An 18,686-nucleotide genomic window follows, 5' to 3' on the forward strand; every position below is an offset into this window, starting at 1 on the left:
TTTTCGTTATAATTTCGCATAAACAATGGAATATTTTTGAAAATTTGTCCTATCAAACTCTTTAATCATAAATATCCTCAAATACAATTTTATAGAGCTTTCAATTCTATAATAGATGTGTACCTACCTTGCAATTTGTACTTGTTTAATAAGTTCTATTAATTGTGAATTAAAGTAATGTTCCCTTCAATTACTTACGCAATCGGAAGCATTTGATGAAAAATTGGGATAATCGTAATCAAAGACGTCTCATTAATGGCCAAGATGAATTTTTAACATCAGTTTGCCAAGGCGTTGTAGTGTAATGTGACCCCAAGCCGATGTGGCAGCGCAGACAATTGAGAAATTATTCAAGAGCAATTACATTTAGTGGAACAGCCTTAAGTAATTCATCAATGTTGCTAGCCCAATTCCATCACAGGGCTGAGGCCATTAATGAATCATCATTTGGTCCATCCATTTATTTGCTAGGAAAATTTTGGAGATAGATGTAATCATATAAAAATCTTGGATAACAGTGGCGTATTTGCATAAACTATACAATAAATTAATACTACAAGGAACTCACTCCCTAATAAATTTATTTACTTCTTTTTATTTCAGTACAAAATTTTAGGATTTTTTTTAAAGCTCTTTTATTTTATAAGGGATGGCCGTTTTCGAGCTTTTTTTTAAATCTGGAAAAAGATTAACTTAATTAAAATTAATTTTTTTTTTGTGTGTTCCTGAATCTAGTTCGCTTGCAATCCATCAGGAAGTGGATATCATTATTACTTTTCCAAAAAAAAAAAAATCAGTGAACAAGTGTGAGAAATAATAATATATCAGATTTAATTATTTTAATTTTAGTAGAACATTTCAAGAATTTATTGGAGTTCATCCATATTAGATAGCTCAAATCAAAAGAAAACTTCTAAATTTAGCATTGCATACTACAAAATGCAAAAAATAAATTTATAAAAAAAAAAAATTACATATCGACTAAACAAATAAAAATAAATTTAAAAAATACTCCAGGACAGTATTTTTAGGTAATAGAAAATATATTATTTGTTGTTTTGTGGTTAATAGGATTAATAAATAATAATATAAATATAAATAAATAATACTTTGTTACATTTTTTAATATCTTCTCTTTATTAGATTATTATCAAGCAATCCACAACGACTGTGATCTTTACTGACGCATAATGATGAAATAAAATATTTTTATTGTATTTTATCATATAAAATATTTTTTATTGAATTTAAGACTTCTTTCATAAGGTACATTATTATAAGAATAATAATTTACATTTAGCATAGTATTTTAAAGATGTTTTCAGTCATATATCGCTGCTTTGCTTGAATAGTGGCCGATCTGACTAAAAAAGTTTTAATTTTATTTATAATTTAAAGTATTCCAAAGATAGTACCGTAGATTGCTGTTACTTTTTTACTGAGGCCGTCCTATAGACTTCCTAAATCCGCCCTAAAGCTATTATAGTTGTTAGAAATGAACTCATGTCTACGATACAATCCATGGAATACCTCAAAAATAAAATAAAAATAATTTTTTTTATCCGATGTGCCACTATTGAAGCTAAACAGCGATGTCTTAAGAATAAAGGAAATAGAGAATAGAGAATACTTTATTTTTGTAATCTCGTTGTACTGAATTTCTGATTTTTAAATGAAATCAGTGAGGTCAAGACCTTTCAAATAGGTGTTACGAAATAACAATTTAACTTATCTACATGAGATACTTTGATGACAATTTTTAATTAATAACTTTCCAATAGTTGATATATTAACTTTTGATAGAAAACTCCTCATACATTAGCTTGTTCAGTTATATATTTTTTAAAAAATTTTTATTATTCCGAAGGATAATTGCAATTGGTTCTTCTGAATAATAATAATAATAAATACAAATAATAATAACACTGAGAATTGACCTTCAACTAATTCCGAACCACGTGCTCTCCCTCATATACTAAGGTACAAAAGGACATTACCAAACTTCTTACTGCGACAGTGATCAAAGAGAATATTCTAAGGACCACTTACTTCTTGTAGGATCTTCGGCATCCATCCTCCTTTATCCGGGATATCTTATTCTTGCTTTTCCTCTGCCGCCACCTCACTTCCATCCATCTCACTGGATCGATGTCCTAGCCAGTTGGCGTTTGCGCCTTCGGGGGAAGGTTACCCCAGCGTATTGCACGTGATTCCGCTATTGTTACACCCGATTGTAAAGGGGATTTTCGGAATAAGATAGCATTTTATGTTTCGATGCAACAATTTGTAGGAGCACAAAATTCTTTTCTAATATGAATCACCTTGTCCGTTATTCGAATGTAATTGAGTAGGTGGTTTAAAACCTTGAATCAAACAAATAAAACAGTTAAATTTATTCTATTATGTCTGCATATTGCTGATATGATTGAATAGTGGAACATTGTACAAAAAATGTTGTATGATTCTGTATTTGACGGATTCTATTAATTGTAATGTAGACTATAGTCACTTATTGACACTCCTACTAGCTCTGGGATAGTCCTAAATGGAACCTTAGTTGAGATATCCCTTTTTAAGGTAATAATCTTTGGAACTAGCCTATTTCAAAAATAAAACTTTTTTTTTTGTCAGATATGCTAATAGTGTTCCACATTGTTCTGTATTTAGAGCATGATATTTTACTAGGGAATAATATAATGCATGGTTTGAAAGCTGCTTGGAAGATGAAACTAAAAATTCAATTTTTAAAATTTTAATTGAATAATTGTTTTTAGTATCAATTTTACCTCATTTCGCCAACATTTGTCATTAGAAGTAATTGCCAGGAGTATTTGGTTATAACTTCATACATCAGTTACGAAAGTTATTATAAATCCGTCTTGCATATCAGTATACTTTCGAAGCTGAATCGTGGATTATTTTTTTCTTTTTAACAAATAGCAACATAATTTAATTTGTACCAAAATAAAACTTTTTATATACTATCCTTTGGTTTTTTCTTAAGCAATTATAATCATTATGATTAAAAATGGGAATGCTGAGTGCAATATATTTTTAAATAAAATCGGAAATTTACTTATTGTTGTAAAATAATTAATACAAAGAAATCTACAGAATTATGGTATACTTCATAACTTTTAATTTATTTTGGGATTGTTTCTCTCAACACACCAACAGCTTATGAATTGATTGTGGTGGGCGGATTAATACTGTCGGTTACTGACCTCTTACAATATTCATAGTGATTATTGATGTAACAAACCCATATACCTGTGGTATAGTGAGTCAAGGTTATAAAAATTAAAATTTACTATTTTTAACAAATCTTAATGATCACTTGAACAGAAGTTTAAAGCCAATGTCATTAGCATTGGAAAAAATAAAAGTTATTGAAAATGAAAAAAATGAAATAAAAAAACGACTTATTAAGAAAAAGCCGGAGTACTTATTAAAGAGCTAATTAGTTTGAAAGTTGTACATTATTTAATAGTAATCCATATTTTTCAGCTTTATTACTGATAAGATTAATTCAAGATATGTAACCTCCATTTCTTAACCTTAATACGAATAGTATTTGTTTTGATAAGGATTATAGTATATTTTATCTTGCCCGCTGCCAGAATTTTACGCTCGTAATAAAGGAGAAAAATAATAGATGAAATTATGTCACCAGTTATTGACAATATGATAGTGGGGTCTGCAATAGAAGCTGAATAACAGGTTCTGTCTATCACACAACCGTTTCTACTACAGAGCATACATGTTATTACATAACATGCAAAAGTACCTGTGAAGTTTCTTCGATCTCGAATTAGTTTCTTTAATAAGGAGATCTGTTTGTAAGTCTTCCATTATCAGCTCTTTAAGATACTCAATGCGTCTGCCTTTGCGCTATCTAGCGGCAGCCAGGGGAGGTTTGTCGTCGTGCTGCTATCTATGTGAATTGTAAGAGAACTTATAACGATTGGAATCCAATTACATTTCACCTTATTGAGGATTATTGAGCAACTGGACTTATTTAGAAGATGCATTTGAAGTTCTTTGTTAGCTATTTGTACATTAAAAATATATATATTATTTGCTATGGTACAAGCCGCCATTGGACAAAGTTGACATAAAATGTAATGGAAGAAGTCTTGATGCCCCCGTAAATAGATAAATTTTTCAAACTAATGAAATCTTAAACTATTATCTGTAAATTTTTTCATCAGCCAGGATGGTCTTTCCCTATTCTTTGTTAGCCCCCAGCTATCAAGCCACCTCTGTTAACCCGCCTTCATCAGACAATACATTTCTCATCTTAAAATTCCATTCGGCAAGACAAGATTAAATGTATATATAATTTTAAGTTAAGTAAATTGTATATATTTGTAAGAATTCTATAAATAAATTAGGAGGTAAGAAAAAAAAATGTAAATTTTCTTAATATTAACAGTTCATCAATAATACTATAGCTAATAAACAATTACTCATATTATTAATAACACCAATTATAAATGATCACATTTACTCTCAACAGTTTATTTTAATCCTCCAAAATTTCAGCCCATTGGCCATTATCAAGGAGACAACCTCTATTATTGACTAGTCACAATTCTTTTAAAAAATGCCTTTCATTTGCAGACTGATTGCCCATGTCATACATAACAATTTTTATCAGGTTTTATATTTGTTGTTGATGTGTTTAGTAAAAAAGAAAAAAGAAATTTTTAAGGAATAGTTTTTGCATTGAGGGTGTATGTTTTATTATATGACATGGACAATTAACCTGCAAATGAAAGAAATTTTTTAAAAGAATTATGACTTGTCAATAATCAGATTGAAATAGAGATCTCAACTCAGCTGCCTCAGATCTCTATTTCAGCCTGACAACCCTTACGTGGCCCTGCAAAGTGGGGTGAAATGTTGGTTAATAATAAATAGTTTTCTTTTACTATTTTGATACCTTTATTGACCACAACCTGGACTATCTTCCTACAGTCAACTATCTTCTTACAATATGCATATTTTTATAATACCTCAGTATTATCATGTACTGTATGATAGAGTGAAATGTGTACTATTGTAATCACTTAGGCACAAAAATAATGTAACACTTTAGCTTTTTTTGTAAGATAGCTTTATAAAAAATTATTATTTCTGAGATATGAATATTTTTGGAGGTATGAAGTAAAATTTAGAAAAAGAAATGGAAAATAAAGTTTCGTTTTCTGATTTATAACAATTTATAATGTCTTAAAAATGAATATTTTATAAACAAGTTAGAAAAAAAAAAAATCAATATGCAGTATTGTCTTCTTGTAAGTTTATAAAGTTTCAATAAATGATTAATTTAAATAATTTTAGAAATTAGACTTCATATTTCACTCTTATTCTGTTGTTGAAAAAAAAAAAAAAACTGAAATATTTGTTGAAATAATGATGTTACACTCCAAGTATAATAAATGATTAAATAAAAAAAAAAAACTAACTGATTTTACAAGATAAGTGAAAGATTATACTAGATTACTAAGTTTTGGAATATTACTGTCCAAATAAAATTCAAATTTCATAATATTGTTACACCTATACTTCTGCAAACTCAAATTTTGATATAAAGATTCGTAATGTAGCAATCTAGAATTTTTACTCAGTTAAATTAATTAAAATTTAATTCAATGAGAACAATCAGCCTAAATAAATCATCAAATATATGGTAATAATTAATTATAATCAATTAATAATTATTAAATATATCAAAGCTTATATTTAAATTATAAAATATCTATGTTTACAAATATTAAATGATCTAGCATGTGGCTTAATTGATCCAAATTGAAATCCTAACTAGCGATTAATAAATATGATAGAAAATTGGAAGTTTGTCAGGATGAGGTATGTGGACCAACAAATGCTTTCTGAATCTAAATAAATACAAGATATTATGATATATAATAGGTTTGGGTTCTTTAATAATACTAAAATAATAAATAATTGAACCGTTATATTTATATATTGAAAAAAATACTATAAATTGAATTTTAATATTATTTATCTATCAAAATTTAATATATCCATTTTTGTAAAATTATTATGGGAGTATGTAATGAAAATAAGTTAAATTTTTATAGAAAATGTTGATTTGTAACACCTGTTTGACATGGAAAAGTTTAAATTTTGAAAAAACTATTCAGTATAGAAGTGGATTAGAAGAAATTGATTTTATTAAATGAAAAAAAAATTATGCATATTATGTGTTAAATAGTTTGTGAAAAATATTTTGAACTTTAGTTGATTTAATTTATATTTCATTGTTTAGACAGTTAATTAAAATTTAATTCATTTTAAATTAGTTATACTTTATTAGCCTTAGAGAGTATAAGCAGTTTTCTATAAAAAGTCAATGTATTTTTTAGAAAGTTATAAAAAAATTATATGGAATCTTCCCCTATAGATAAATTACATTTTTATTGAAATGTTGATTTTTAACACCAATATGACAGAGAAAAATTTAAATTTTGAAATAAACTGAATAAATAATTTTTAGGTAGAATTTTAATTTGACAGAAAAACTCTTGATTTTATGGAGTGGATTTATTAACTTTCGATATTAGACTCCTTCATCAATAATCATATGTTCATCAATAAAAAATTAAAAGATAGTGGAAGTTAACTTTTTCGCTTACACTTACATAATGTTTAACCTCTCCTTAGTTTGCTTCTTTGTATCTTATTATCATACATTGTCAACATATGTTTCGTTATTTTGTATTTTTTTAGCCCTAACAAAACTCTGCAAAGTAGGGTGAAACTTCAGCCTAATAATAATTTTTCAACTATTTTTTGTTGTTCCTTTTTGACCACACCTCTGCCCATCTTCTTCATACTCAGAAAAATATAGTCAATCATTTATATATATTCTAAAGTATTCCATTCAAGTTTAAGTAAAGTATTCCACAATGTATTATTCAACTCTAATTTATACCTATTGATGTAATATTAGTGTCACTAATGTTGATATAAAAATAAGGAACCTTCAATTCTTTAGAAATTGATAAAATAAGGTTTAACTTCCAATGACTTTAGAAGAGACAATATAGAATTGAAATATAGAGCACATGATCTGCTTTATCATAATCAAAAGTTTTGATCATTTTGCAAAGACTGAGGCCGAGCACTCACATACCTTAGGAATTTAGACAGACAGAAGTAAGGACAAACAACTCACAATTGAGCTAAATGGTCTGCAATATAACAATCAATGTGGGCTGGGACCCAATTGTTCCAGCAATGAAGCTGAAAAACTTTCCTAATATAACACATTTATCCATCATTTAGACGTTTTATATCTGAAAAGAGAAAAAAGTACTGATATGCAGTGTAAGAAATTCTAAATGTCATTTCTCACTGGTAAAAAAACTACACAAAAATAGCACATTATTTATTGAAAGAATTAGATAAAGAAGACATGATGATAAAGAAATACAGTTGGATCAGAAGGACTAAAATAAAAGGAACTAGCCAAATCAGCATCCAGAAACAGTTCTAATATAATTTAGATTTAGCCCCATTATTCTACTTTAAAAAATATATGTAACAGAAACTAATAATCAATGAATATAAAAATACATATTGGAATATAAAAAAAAAGAAGAATACTCAAATTTGTACCAACTTTACTCAAAAGTACACACTACAAAACATTTTTATTACATTTTGTTTTTCAAAAGTTTAAACAAAATGGATAACCTCAATTATATTTTTGAGTGGTATTGACTCAGTAATTATTTATATATTTTTTTAGTATTACATTATTAGTATCACAGGTCTAGTGAGTTACCCATTCACACTTCGTAACAATGTACAATAATACATTGGCATGAAAACCCTCTTAGCTAGTCTGGTTCTCCATAATAATTCAATATGTATTATCAGAATATTTGCATTACTATATTTCTCTTCTAGAAGTTTTATTAATGATCAGAAATGGAGTAATATAGATCATGTCAGAAGCACGTGCTATAAGGGAGTAATACAAGAAATTAGCAATTACTGGAAAACAAATAGTATATCATTAGATAACAACTTGCCATTACTAGATAACAAGTAGTATATCATCGCTCAAATAAATAATTAATTTATGAATCAATTACATATTTTATGAAATATGAAGTTTGCAACTTTTCTAATTATAATTAATAATTTTCTAAAGTCATTAATCTCAGCCATTAAAGATGTGAGTGTAATCAGTTATTGTAGAGTATCAGTGATAGAGTAGTTGAGAGATAACCAGGAGTTATGCTTTGAACTCCATTTATGAAGGATGGATGTTCAGAGTCATATTTACACTAAGGTCCCATTGGGCCTGGGCCCTTACAGTGCCTCTGTCGATCTTAGTCTTGAGATAAATAAAAACTATCTACTAATAAAAAATGCTTATCTTTATTTTAGCAGCAAGCCAAAAATTAAAAGACCCTATATATAATAGGCATATCTCTTTTATAATAAGACAGACCATGTAGCGATTGGTATGAAACGAGAAAGTGTAATTTGAAATTTGAGAAAAAAATATCTGAAGATGAGGACATCCCTTTGTAATATTATCATTACTAAAATGATTAATAAATTTCCTTGTACGTTTTTCTTTGGGATCCATGGGATCTATCTATCTCCCAATTTTATGATGAGTTGAAGTGGCATTATCCTTACTACTGGTGTATTTCCTGGAACCCTTTTTATATCATGTTATCCAATCCTGGTGTCTATCTTTCATCTTAGTTTTCTTAAATTTAAATCCTGTATTCATTCCTACTTTATCCGTTCCTGGTTTCCAGAAAAGTGCCCACCAAATTGCAGCCTTTGACTGATCCTTCCTTGTCAGATCCTCTTCCCTATAGAATTCCATTCCTACTTTCATCCATTGCTCCAGTACCCTTCTTACCATTCCTATTTATCCCACCTTTCTGTTAATTCCATAATTTCCTTTAGTTAAAATAGATGCTCCTTATTTACAATCATATTACTAACTGTTGTATTAATTCTGTAGAAATGTATACTTCTAATTAGTATTACTCTTGTAAATATTTTTTTCTATGTAATTATTATGATAAGTTTATTTTTTTCCGTTTAAGGACTTAAAAGTTACTTAATTATGATTTGTAATTTGCTTTTTAAAATGTATTAATTAGTTTGTTCCTCAAGGTTCTAAAGCCTGCTTATTATTTTTCTAAAGGTACTTGTTCCAGAATAAATAAAGAATTTATTATTATAAATTATCATTTATATTATGATTTCAACATTGTTGTTAAAAAAATAAAATTTAGGTCACTTAAGATATTAAGTTTCAGTGTTTTAATTAGTAGCAGAATAAATATCTTTTCTCAATCACCTTACCCCATTTATTCAAATAAAATTGGTCTACACTTTGTTGATAAAATATCAATTTTTAGTAGGGAATAGTTTCAAGGTATGATCTGAAACCTACTTAGAAGGTCAAATAGAAAATTCTGGATAATTATTATTTTATATCCTGTTTACAAATTCTTGAACTCATTAGAGCAATTAATTATTTTTAATCTTCTGTTGACATGCGGCAAAAAACCTGAAATAACCACCTATTCAGTGGTTTCCACCTTAGCTAATCAGATACTCTGTGCAAACCTTTACTAGGAGTAATGTTTGCAACCATTGGTTTTTAAAAATAAGATATTCAAACTCGACATTTTCTCTTTCTTTTTAATTTTTTTTTTAATGAAAGTGGTTATAACTATAAATAGGCTCATGCCATAATAATTCTTCCCGATTTAATTATGTATCTCAGTATACATTATGCTCTGAGATTGTTCAAAAGCTGGGCTACTTGAACATCTCAGTCAATGCAGCCAAAACGGATTGTGTTGTGTTCGCGCACAAGAGATCAAGACTGCCGAAGACTCTCCATGTGAATAATACGGTGAGCTCACCTTCCAACTCTATCGTATATTTGGTCGTAAAGATAGACCGTCATCTTAAGCTCTCTGCCCATTTATATCAGAAGGCGAGAACAGTAAGACGAAAGTCATATCGTCTCAACCACCTCCTCACTTCTCCGGCTCTCTCATTGAGATTGAAGCTGCAGATATACAAAAGTATTCTGAGACCAGCACTACTATATGGGGCACCGTTGTTTACCCACATATCAGATGGAACCCAGCGCCTTCTTCAAACTTTTCAGGATTCGATGTTGAGGAAAATCGTACGCACAACATCGTGGAGGAGGAAGAGGCCACCGGAGCTGCATCAATTGTTGGAGTTGCCTACTGTGCCGGAGTTCATCAAGCGACGACATATCAAATTTTTCGATTCACTTCAGTACTGTACGAATCCGTTATTCAACACGTTAACACCTGCCCCCCCTCCGGTGCGTTGGCAACACACTACGTAAGATCACGTAGTATTAGGATAAAGTTTTTATTAGATTTGAGTTTGTTAAATTCAGAAATAATGTATGCCCCAACACATTATACACTTTTATAAATTCTGACAACAAAAATAATACACTCCAAAAGACTCCTTAGAATGTAGATGTTCCACAGAAAAAGGAGAAAGTTCATTGTTTATAAATACGCCATTAAAATTTTGAAAAAAAATTATTTAGACAAATTTTGAAGAACTACTGCTTTTTCAAATGACAGATGTTGCACATTACTTTTCCTTTAAATAATTTTGATTATAAAAAGAAAAAATACCCTTAACTATCGGAAAAGTAGGTAGTACATGATAAAAAATCCTAGAATTAGTACTAGATAATTGCGTTTTAGCACTTTTTCAGATACTTGTTACTTCAATTACCCAGAAATATAATGTTTATGTAAATGTATATTGATGCTTTGTTAAATAAAAATATACTACTAATGTTTATTGACAAGATTTGAAACACTGTTTTTACACCCAATTGATAGAATTTTTGAATCACTCAAAACAAGGAGAGAACAAATATTTATCTATTGGTAGTTGGTATCAAACAATACTGAGCACAAAGGAGTGTATGCAGCACACACGCTTGTCTAAATGCCCTTTGATTTTTACCCAAAAACAGAAATTCGATCGGCCACAAATACTGACTTTGCTCCAGTCGCTCCAAATAGTAAAAGAGCCGGGAAGAAAAAAAGGCAGTTATCTCACCACTATTTTTGATTTCTTCAATAAAAACTATGTGTAATTACTAGTCAAAATTGATGAGTCTGCCAAGTATAGGTAGGGGGAATAAAAAATGGCGGCTCTTTCAAAACCATTGATTTTTCATTCGAAGCTCTATATCTTAAAAACTACCAACAACACTAGAAAATCTAAGAGAATATTATTTAAAGATGTGTAAATTTGCAGAAATATTAGCCCTAAAAGAGCTATTTACGTCCAATAGTTCTCGAAATTTAGCTTTTTAAAAAGCAAAATTTCTTAAAAATCTACTGAAAGATCAGTAGTTAGTTAATTTATTTTGAGAAATCTATATCTCAGGAACAATCTGACGTACAGATATTAGCAATAAAATTAAAGCTAGTTTAATGGACTATAAAGAAGTTTATGAACTTTACCTTCGTAGGAATAGTAGTTTTCATGATATTTCATGATGCTAAAACAAATTGATTTATAGTTGTGCGGACAATAAATTTGATTTATGAAAAACTTTATTTCAGAAACCATTGGACGTACTGATGTCTGCCAGCGCTCAAATTAAAGCTAGTTAAATTTACTACAAAATAGTTAATTATGTTTATCTTCGTAGGGGTAGTAGTTTTTTTGATATTCACATATGAATATAAATTTGGCAAATCAAAATTTGTCCGAACAACTATAAATCAATTTATTTTAACAAATTTCATGTAACCTATTACTCCTACGAAGATAAACATCATAAACTACATTATAGCTCATTAAACTAGCTTTAATTTCAGTGCTAATAGACATCTGTACGTCTTAATGGTTTGGTTTACGTAATGGTTTTTGAGATATGAATTTTTCAAAATAAATTCACGAACTACTGATCTTTTAGTATGTCCCATATAACATTTTTATGAACTGTTGCTTTTTAAAAAGCTATATCTTGAAAAATATTTAACGTAAATAACTCTATTAGGGGTCATATTTTAGAAAATTTACTCTTCTTTAAATGGCGTACTCTTAGGGTTTCTTGTGTTGTTCCTACTTTTTAAGATATAGAGCTCCGAATGAAAAATAAGTTTTTTTTATCGCTTTGAAACAGCCGCCAATTTTTTATTCTCCCTACCTATACTTGGCAGACTCATCAGTTTTGACTATTAATTATACATAGTTTTCATTAAAGTAATCAAAAATTGGGGTGAGATAACTACCTTTTTTCTCCTCTTGGGCTCTTGTACTAAAATAACCGATCTGCATGCTTGTGCATATGGAAATTCGCTTTCGTTTGAAAATGTATAGCTGCACATGTTAAGATAATTGTTCATGACATTAATTGGTATAAAAATACCTAAACAAAAATACTAATCCGACACACATAGGAATCTACCAAACAAAGTGACACAAATGGTTCCTAAGTGCTATAGAAAGATGAATACCTTCGCCTTGACCCAGAAATCCTACGTGCAGAGCTCCTCCTACCTTCAAGGTGAGCTGCTCTTGTTTGTACGGTCCCTACACAATGATATATACACATCATCTAGTGTTTCCTGCGGTCAGGTTTCTCTCATTTTTCTTTCATATTATTTCAACAAATTGGTCCATACTTGATCAAAATTTGTGCTAAAATAGTGTGCTAAACCACTCATAGACAAAAGGAACGAAAAAAAAATACTAACTAATTATTGGAGAAGTTTGTCGGGGGTTGCGGTCAGCAAAGAACAACATAAATAAACAGAACCATATTTATTTATTTTATGCCGAGGTTTCTACTACTAATACTAACGAAAACAGGAACTTTGTATGAGTGTCAAATATATAAAGACGATTAAATAATACTATATAAAAAAATTTTGAGGTAGAAATGTAACATAGAATAATATAGATACATAATATATATAAATTCAATAAATTAGAGATAATCGACATATTTTGGAATTAACAAAATAGGAGAAGAAAAAAAATACAAAACAGCTAAAAATTTCTTAATGAACCTACAGTGAATAGAACCATTTTGTAATATACTGAAATGTTGAACTGAGAGTTAATTACTAAAAAATCAAATTTTTACAGTTAATGTTTGGCATATTGTGTAAAATATTTTAAATACATGCATCTCATAAATGCCGTTATTTATTAATAACTAAAAATCTACAATAGTTTTAGCAGACAACAAAACTAGAATTGTTAATTGAACATTAAGAACATACGCTAATGTTATACAGAGGAAGCACTGACTCTAATTTAAAGAAAAATTAAAAATAAGTACTTTAAATTAATTAAAATTAGTGATAATACAACATATTTCATATTTCGAGATGATATCAAGCTTTTTATGGACCAGAGTTAGTTTGTTAACTTAACGATCCTTATCTTGCTTTACTAATCGTTCCCATAGTTACGTTATCTCTCGGTATTCTCAATGCACTTCTTGTACTATTTAGATGGTAATTTATACTACTTGCGTAAGAAGGCTAACTTAAATTATTTATTGGTGAGGTGAGTCAGAACTCGTGTTTACTCGGGTTTATCATTGCTGACTTAAGGTCGGAGAAAAATAATTATTTCGATATTATTTAAAGAAAAACAAATGTTTAAATAACAAAATTGTTACTGTCATTACAGTACTGTAGCACTAGGTATAGCGTGATAGATGACAGTACATGTTACGGTAGTGATGCTACTGGCATGATAATACTGTCGTACTAGGTATATCGTCATAGTTGACAATCTAGTTACGGCGACAATGTGAAACAGCAGTTCAGCTACTGTTACTGTTAAAGTCCCGTTTTACAGTGGCACTTTACTGCTATGACAGTTACCGTCACAATACGATTTTCGGTGGTGTTATTAAAGTAGCACTATTAGGTCTAGCGTGATAAACGCCAGTATCTGTCGTGGTAGTGTAACTGTGTTAACTACTGTCAATCAAGTTTTATCTATTAGTGATTAATTTTCTTATTAAAACTTATTGTTCAGCAAAAAAGAAAAAACAATACACTGGTACCCGCCATCTGGCAGAAAACGTATGAATGTGGCCCCAGGTTCAAAATGGTTGAAGACCTCTGGCTTAAATGATGTTTTTCATAAGAAGTAGGCCGACCGCCTCAGTGCGACCGAATGATTGACGATGGTCTGCGATTGACCACACTTGCGAATGATCGTGGGAGCAGACAGTGACAATAAAGGATTGGATAATGGCCAGCAGAGTGTCTATTATTCTATCATTAAGGCGATTCGCCCTTCGGCAGCCTCGGGCATTAGTTATAGGAGGGGTCTCATGGTAGCACCCTGAACAACTCCACCAATTTGTGAACCTAGAATTACATTATTATAGAAGGCCATTAATTATCTTGTCAATTACGAGACTTGATGTATCCTCGATCGTACTCGTAATAGTCCATTTGTGTAGGGAATTTCATGAAAGAGAACTCAGCGCTTCTTAAAATTCTATTACAAACCAATATTAAACTAAAAAAAAAAAAAAGGTGAATGGATATTCATAAAAAAATGCGATTCACGCACCATACAACTTTTACTTAGCATCCTACTTTGAGATGAAATTAATTGGTGTTAATATAAACATTAATTTCTTTATTATTCGGGATGACTATACTTTCCTTAAGTAGTAAGGAATGAACTGTAAATTTCATTTACAGTTAAATGCTAGCATAATATGACTGATATCATAAAGAACATAGACAAATAATAATTATCAAATTCTTTCAAATTTTATATTCATCCATTGTTCTTTACTATTAACAATTAGGAAGGTTAGTTTTTAAAATAAACAAAATTAAAGTTACTTAAATTTCCTGTTGTTATGAAAATTCGTATTTAAGGATTTCTTGAGGAGTAAATAACGATTTTCAACTTGCTGCCTAGAATACATTTTAACAAAAGAGAATAAAACCGTGTATTAAGTAATGAGATCGGAAGACGAGGTTGATCTCAGCTTTTCCAATTTGCCAGGCTGTCTTAGCTGCTTGTGTGATGAGTTCATTCTTTCAGTTAATAAATAAAATGTTTAATATTTATCCAAGTTTTATTACTACTAAAAATGAGAGATGGTTGATTATTCCAAATAAAACTTATAATAAATAAATAAAGTAATTCTTTTTTTGAAAATTCTATATTTAAGCCCTGTCAGTCTATTTCAATGTCTATAAAACCTAGCTGATATTAAAGATAACTTAACTGTATATTGATATATCGAGTTTAATAAAAAATCGATTGAACCGTTTTTAAGAAATATTTAAAAATATGAAACATCTATATAATACTATATAAAATGGCACTTTCGGTTAGTCGTTTTTTTCGAAAAGCTTGTTGTAACATCCCCGGCATGTACTTACTTTAAATTGTTTAATTAAATTTCTTACAACTTTTCAATTTTGAGCTAGTCTGTTTACACATACTCAGACTATTTTGCGAGACTTGATTATTTGGACTTGGGGACCTTAAATATATATTCCCTGTAATCTGATGGGGGCCCCTTATAGAAGAGGCAGTTCTAATCATTTTCTGAACAACTGGGTTACCAACAATAACAAAGCACGCGTTGAAATCATTCCTCATTTAATAATGAATTAGAATTTATTTATTTAAAAGAGGACAAACTTTAAAAAAATCCAACATTTATTCGAGATACTTTTCTTGATTTTTTTAAATATGAGAAATCATGGATTACTTCTTAAAAATATTTATTTAAGTACATCAATTTCAATCGTCAGCAGTGTAAAAGCTCCATCATCTTTCTTGGTGTTAACTTATTTTTCAGTTCATTTTTTATCAGAAGAACCTATTGAACCCATGGCCCTATGCAGTGGCATCCAGTGGGTGAAGCAGCATTGGTCATTGGTGGGCTTCTTTGACAACTGCTGGCCAAAGAATTGACTTTATTCTTCAGAACTCAAAGATGAGAATCATAAGATCAGCTGCTCGGAAATGAAAGATAGTATGAGTGCTCCTGACTGATCCGCGATGAAAACATTGATACCAAATTCATCCTACTGTTGCAACTAGCCCCACTCTCCGCTACTAAACAATCACAATCGATAGTAGGATATCGTTTGGAAAAACTCTTTGTTTATTTTGATTAATTAAGTCATGGAGTCCCTCTGTTTGGAGATAGGGCTACCACGAAGTTCCACTTTACTTGCAAGTACTTTAACACTGGACCATGTTTGTCTTCATTTTCGCACGTGCTTTTCTTAATTAGCCTCGAAATTTTCTAATAATATTTACTGAAAAGACTCCATTTTTTTTTAATTATTTTTTTTACCGATTTGTTATCAAAATATCACTCATTATACTAAGAAAAGATTAATATGAAGTTTACTTGTCTTATAATTATTCAGGTTTCATTTAAGACAGAATATCAGACTTGTATTATTGGCCCAAAGAACAGTCCTTATTATGAACTCTGCCTGATCAATACTCCTATATTTTTAACGAACAATCAACGCTCCTATTACTTAACAAGATGGACTGATGATCAGATTGACCTAAAAACTGGCAAAGCCTACCAAGCGATGCCCTGATCAAAGGCAGCTGTAGTAACAGTTAGGATGGCCGTCTCTTCTCCAGTGTCCTAGATACCTAGCGGCTCCTATTCTTGTCTTGGTCAACTACCAGCAAAACTTTTTGGAACTTTTATGCATTTGTTAAGGAACGGGCTCTAGTATGCATTTACTGGTTAAACTCTTTTTTTAGAACAAGTTTAAATGTCGGTATACAATATATGGATTGTACAAAAAAATGTTTTTTTCTATAATTTATTTATTGTTATTTACAACTTTATAAAAATATATACAACAAATAAGTTTACTGCAAGTGATAAATTGACATGATACAAACATGTGGAGAATCTACCCATTGATAGAACTCCAATAACATTTCTAGAGGAGAAGATCTCGAGGCCATCTTCTTTTCTAACGCCTTGGAGGATTATTAGGTAATGAAGGAGAAGACAGCTTAGAAACAACTGGGTTTGAGTGGTTGGGAAGTTTATTATGGAAGGATTGGTATCTGGTTCTGGACTAATCGGCAACATATGGAACATTGAGATCTTGATGAATGACTTGATTTGTGAAAAGGAGCATTAAGGATTTTACGAAGTATTTTGGACTGTAAGGATTGGATTCGGGAGGAATTCGATGGTTTAGTGTAGCCCCAAAGCTCATCTCCGTATGTTCAGATAGACTTTATAATAGACATGTAGATCAGTCTTTTGTAATGGATCGGAAGTTTAGACCGTTTGTCTAGTAAATGTTGTAATAGTCAGAATCGATGAACAGTTTCCTGTCTTTTCAGTCTTGTATCAGGATTCCATGTCACTCGTTTGTCCAGATGTAGTTCCACGTAACGGATCTGTTCGACAAGAATAAGTGGGGTATTATTAAAGGATACTGAGGGCAGGAGGTCATAGGTTTACGACGAAGAGTAAATGTGATTTGGTGGTATTTATTGGAATTTATTTTAATCCTCCAGTTTTGGCACCATTCTTGGGATTGGAGGCTTTGGGATACAACGGAAGGATCATTATTCACTGACAAAAGATATGTGTCATCGGCATGCGTGGTGAGGATAGTGTAAGGATGGATTGGGATGTTGGCTGTAAGATGTACTAGAATAAATTTTAAAAAATCTGGTGTAATGTGCATCTCGTTATAAAATTTTAGCATCTTTCTTACAAATATAACATTTTACCAAAATTTAAATTTTTCTCTTAACCATTTATTCGATCCTAAATTGTTATAGAATCAATATTGAAAATACTTAGAATGTTTTTAATTAGTTAAGTCGTCCTGTCATCAATATAAACTCAAATATTGGTTAAACGTAATTAAAATTATTTATTTAGTAAATATGGAGATATAAAAGAGAAAGAAAAACACTTTATTAATAAAGTGGTGCTGTTGCTAACTTTATTGGGTTTGCATAATACACAGCATACTTAAAACTAGTAAAGAATATTTTTTTTTAGCCTATTAATTTAAATAGTCACAGCATGAAATTTTATAATTAGTCACATAAACATAGTTTAATTATGTGCTAAAGTTATACTCGATTTTTTTTTATTATGTAGCTAGCAAACTAGTTTATATTGTATTTATTTAAAATGAATATTAGTTGTATTTTGTATTTGAAGTGTGTTTTATTTATGTCTAAGAGGTGAATAATAAGGAAAAAAAGAGGAGTCACGTTGGATTGAAAGAGAATATATGAAAAAAAAAATTGAAAAGGAAGGCAGGGAATAATAGGGATAAAAAAAATTAATAAAGTATAGAAAATAGAAAAAAAAAGAATAAAAAGATAAATGAACCAAAGCAATAAAAGAAATTAAAAATGTCATATACTATTATTATACATTGTTTACTTGTTATGCCTATATATATTATAAAATTTAAAAAAAAAATTGTGTAGCTAGCAACCGAATGAAGTTGGGCAGTACATCTTTGTTTTTGAATAGTTTTTCTCTCTTCTCTTTATTATTTTTTCCCTTACATGTTTTAATTTTTTTCCCTATCTTTTTATCGTTCTTTATATGTGTGTTTAATTTCTCTCTT

The 18,686-nt window shown here is 29.8% G+C and overlaps 1 protein-coding gene across 6 annotated transcripts in view; it reads right to left on the reverse strand.

Annotated features, from left to right (window-relative positions):
* The window catches only part of LOC106679977 (glutathione hydrolase 1 proenzyme), a 134,779-nt gene that overhangs the window by 78,233 nt on the left and 37,860 nt on the right, over positions 1-18,686 (reverse strand). Inside the window, exon 1 of one of the 6 annotated variants that reach the window (XM_014419402.3) lies at positions 3,788-3,876. The exons of 4 other annotated variants lie outside the window; for them this stretch is intronic. In XM_014419402.3, the coding sequence (XP_014274888.1) occupies positions 3,788-3,852 (65 nt within the window). In that variant the 5' untranslated portion in view covers positions 3,853-3,876. Of the gene's footprint in view, positions 1-2,049; positions 2,177-3,787; positions 3,877-18,686 lie in introns of those variants that run through there. One more of the 6 variants, XM_014419401.3, reaches the window with a different exon arrangement.

This window comes from Halyomorpha halys, unplaced genomic scaffold (assembly GCF_000696795.3).
Source record: "Halyomorpha halys isolate HHAL.00 unplaced genomic scaffold, Hhal_1.1 Scaffold237.1, whole genome shotgun sequence".
NCBI classification, from domain to species: domain Eukaryota; kingdom Metazoa; phylum Arthropoda; class Insecta; order Hemiptera; family Pentatomidae; genus Halyomorpha; species Halyomorpha halys.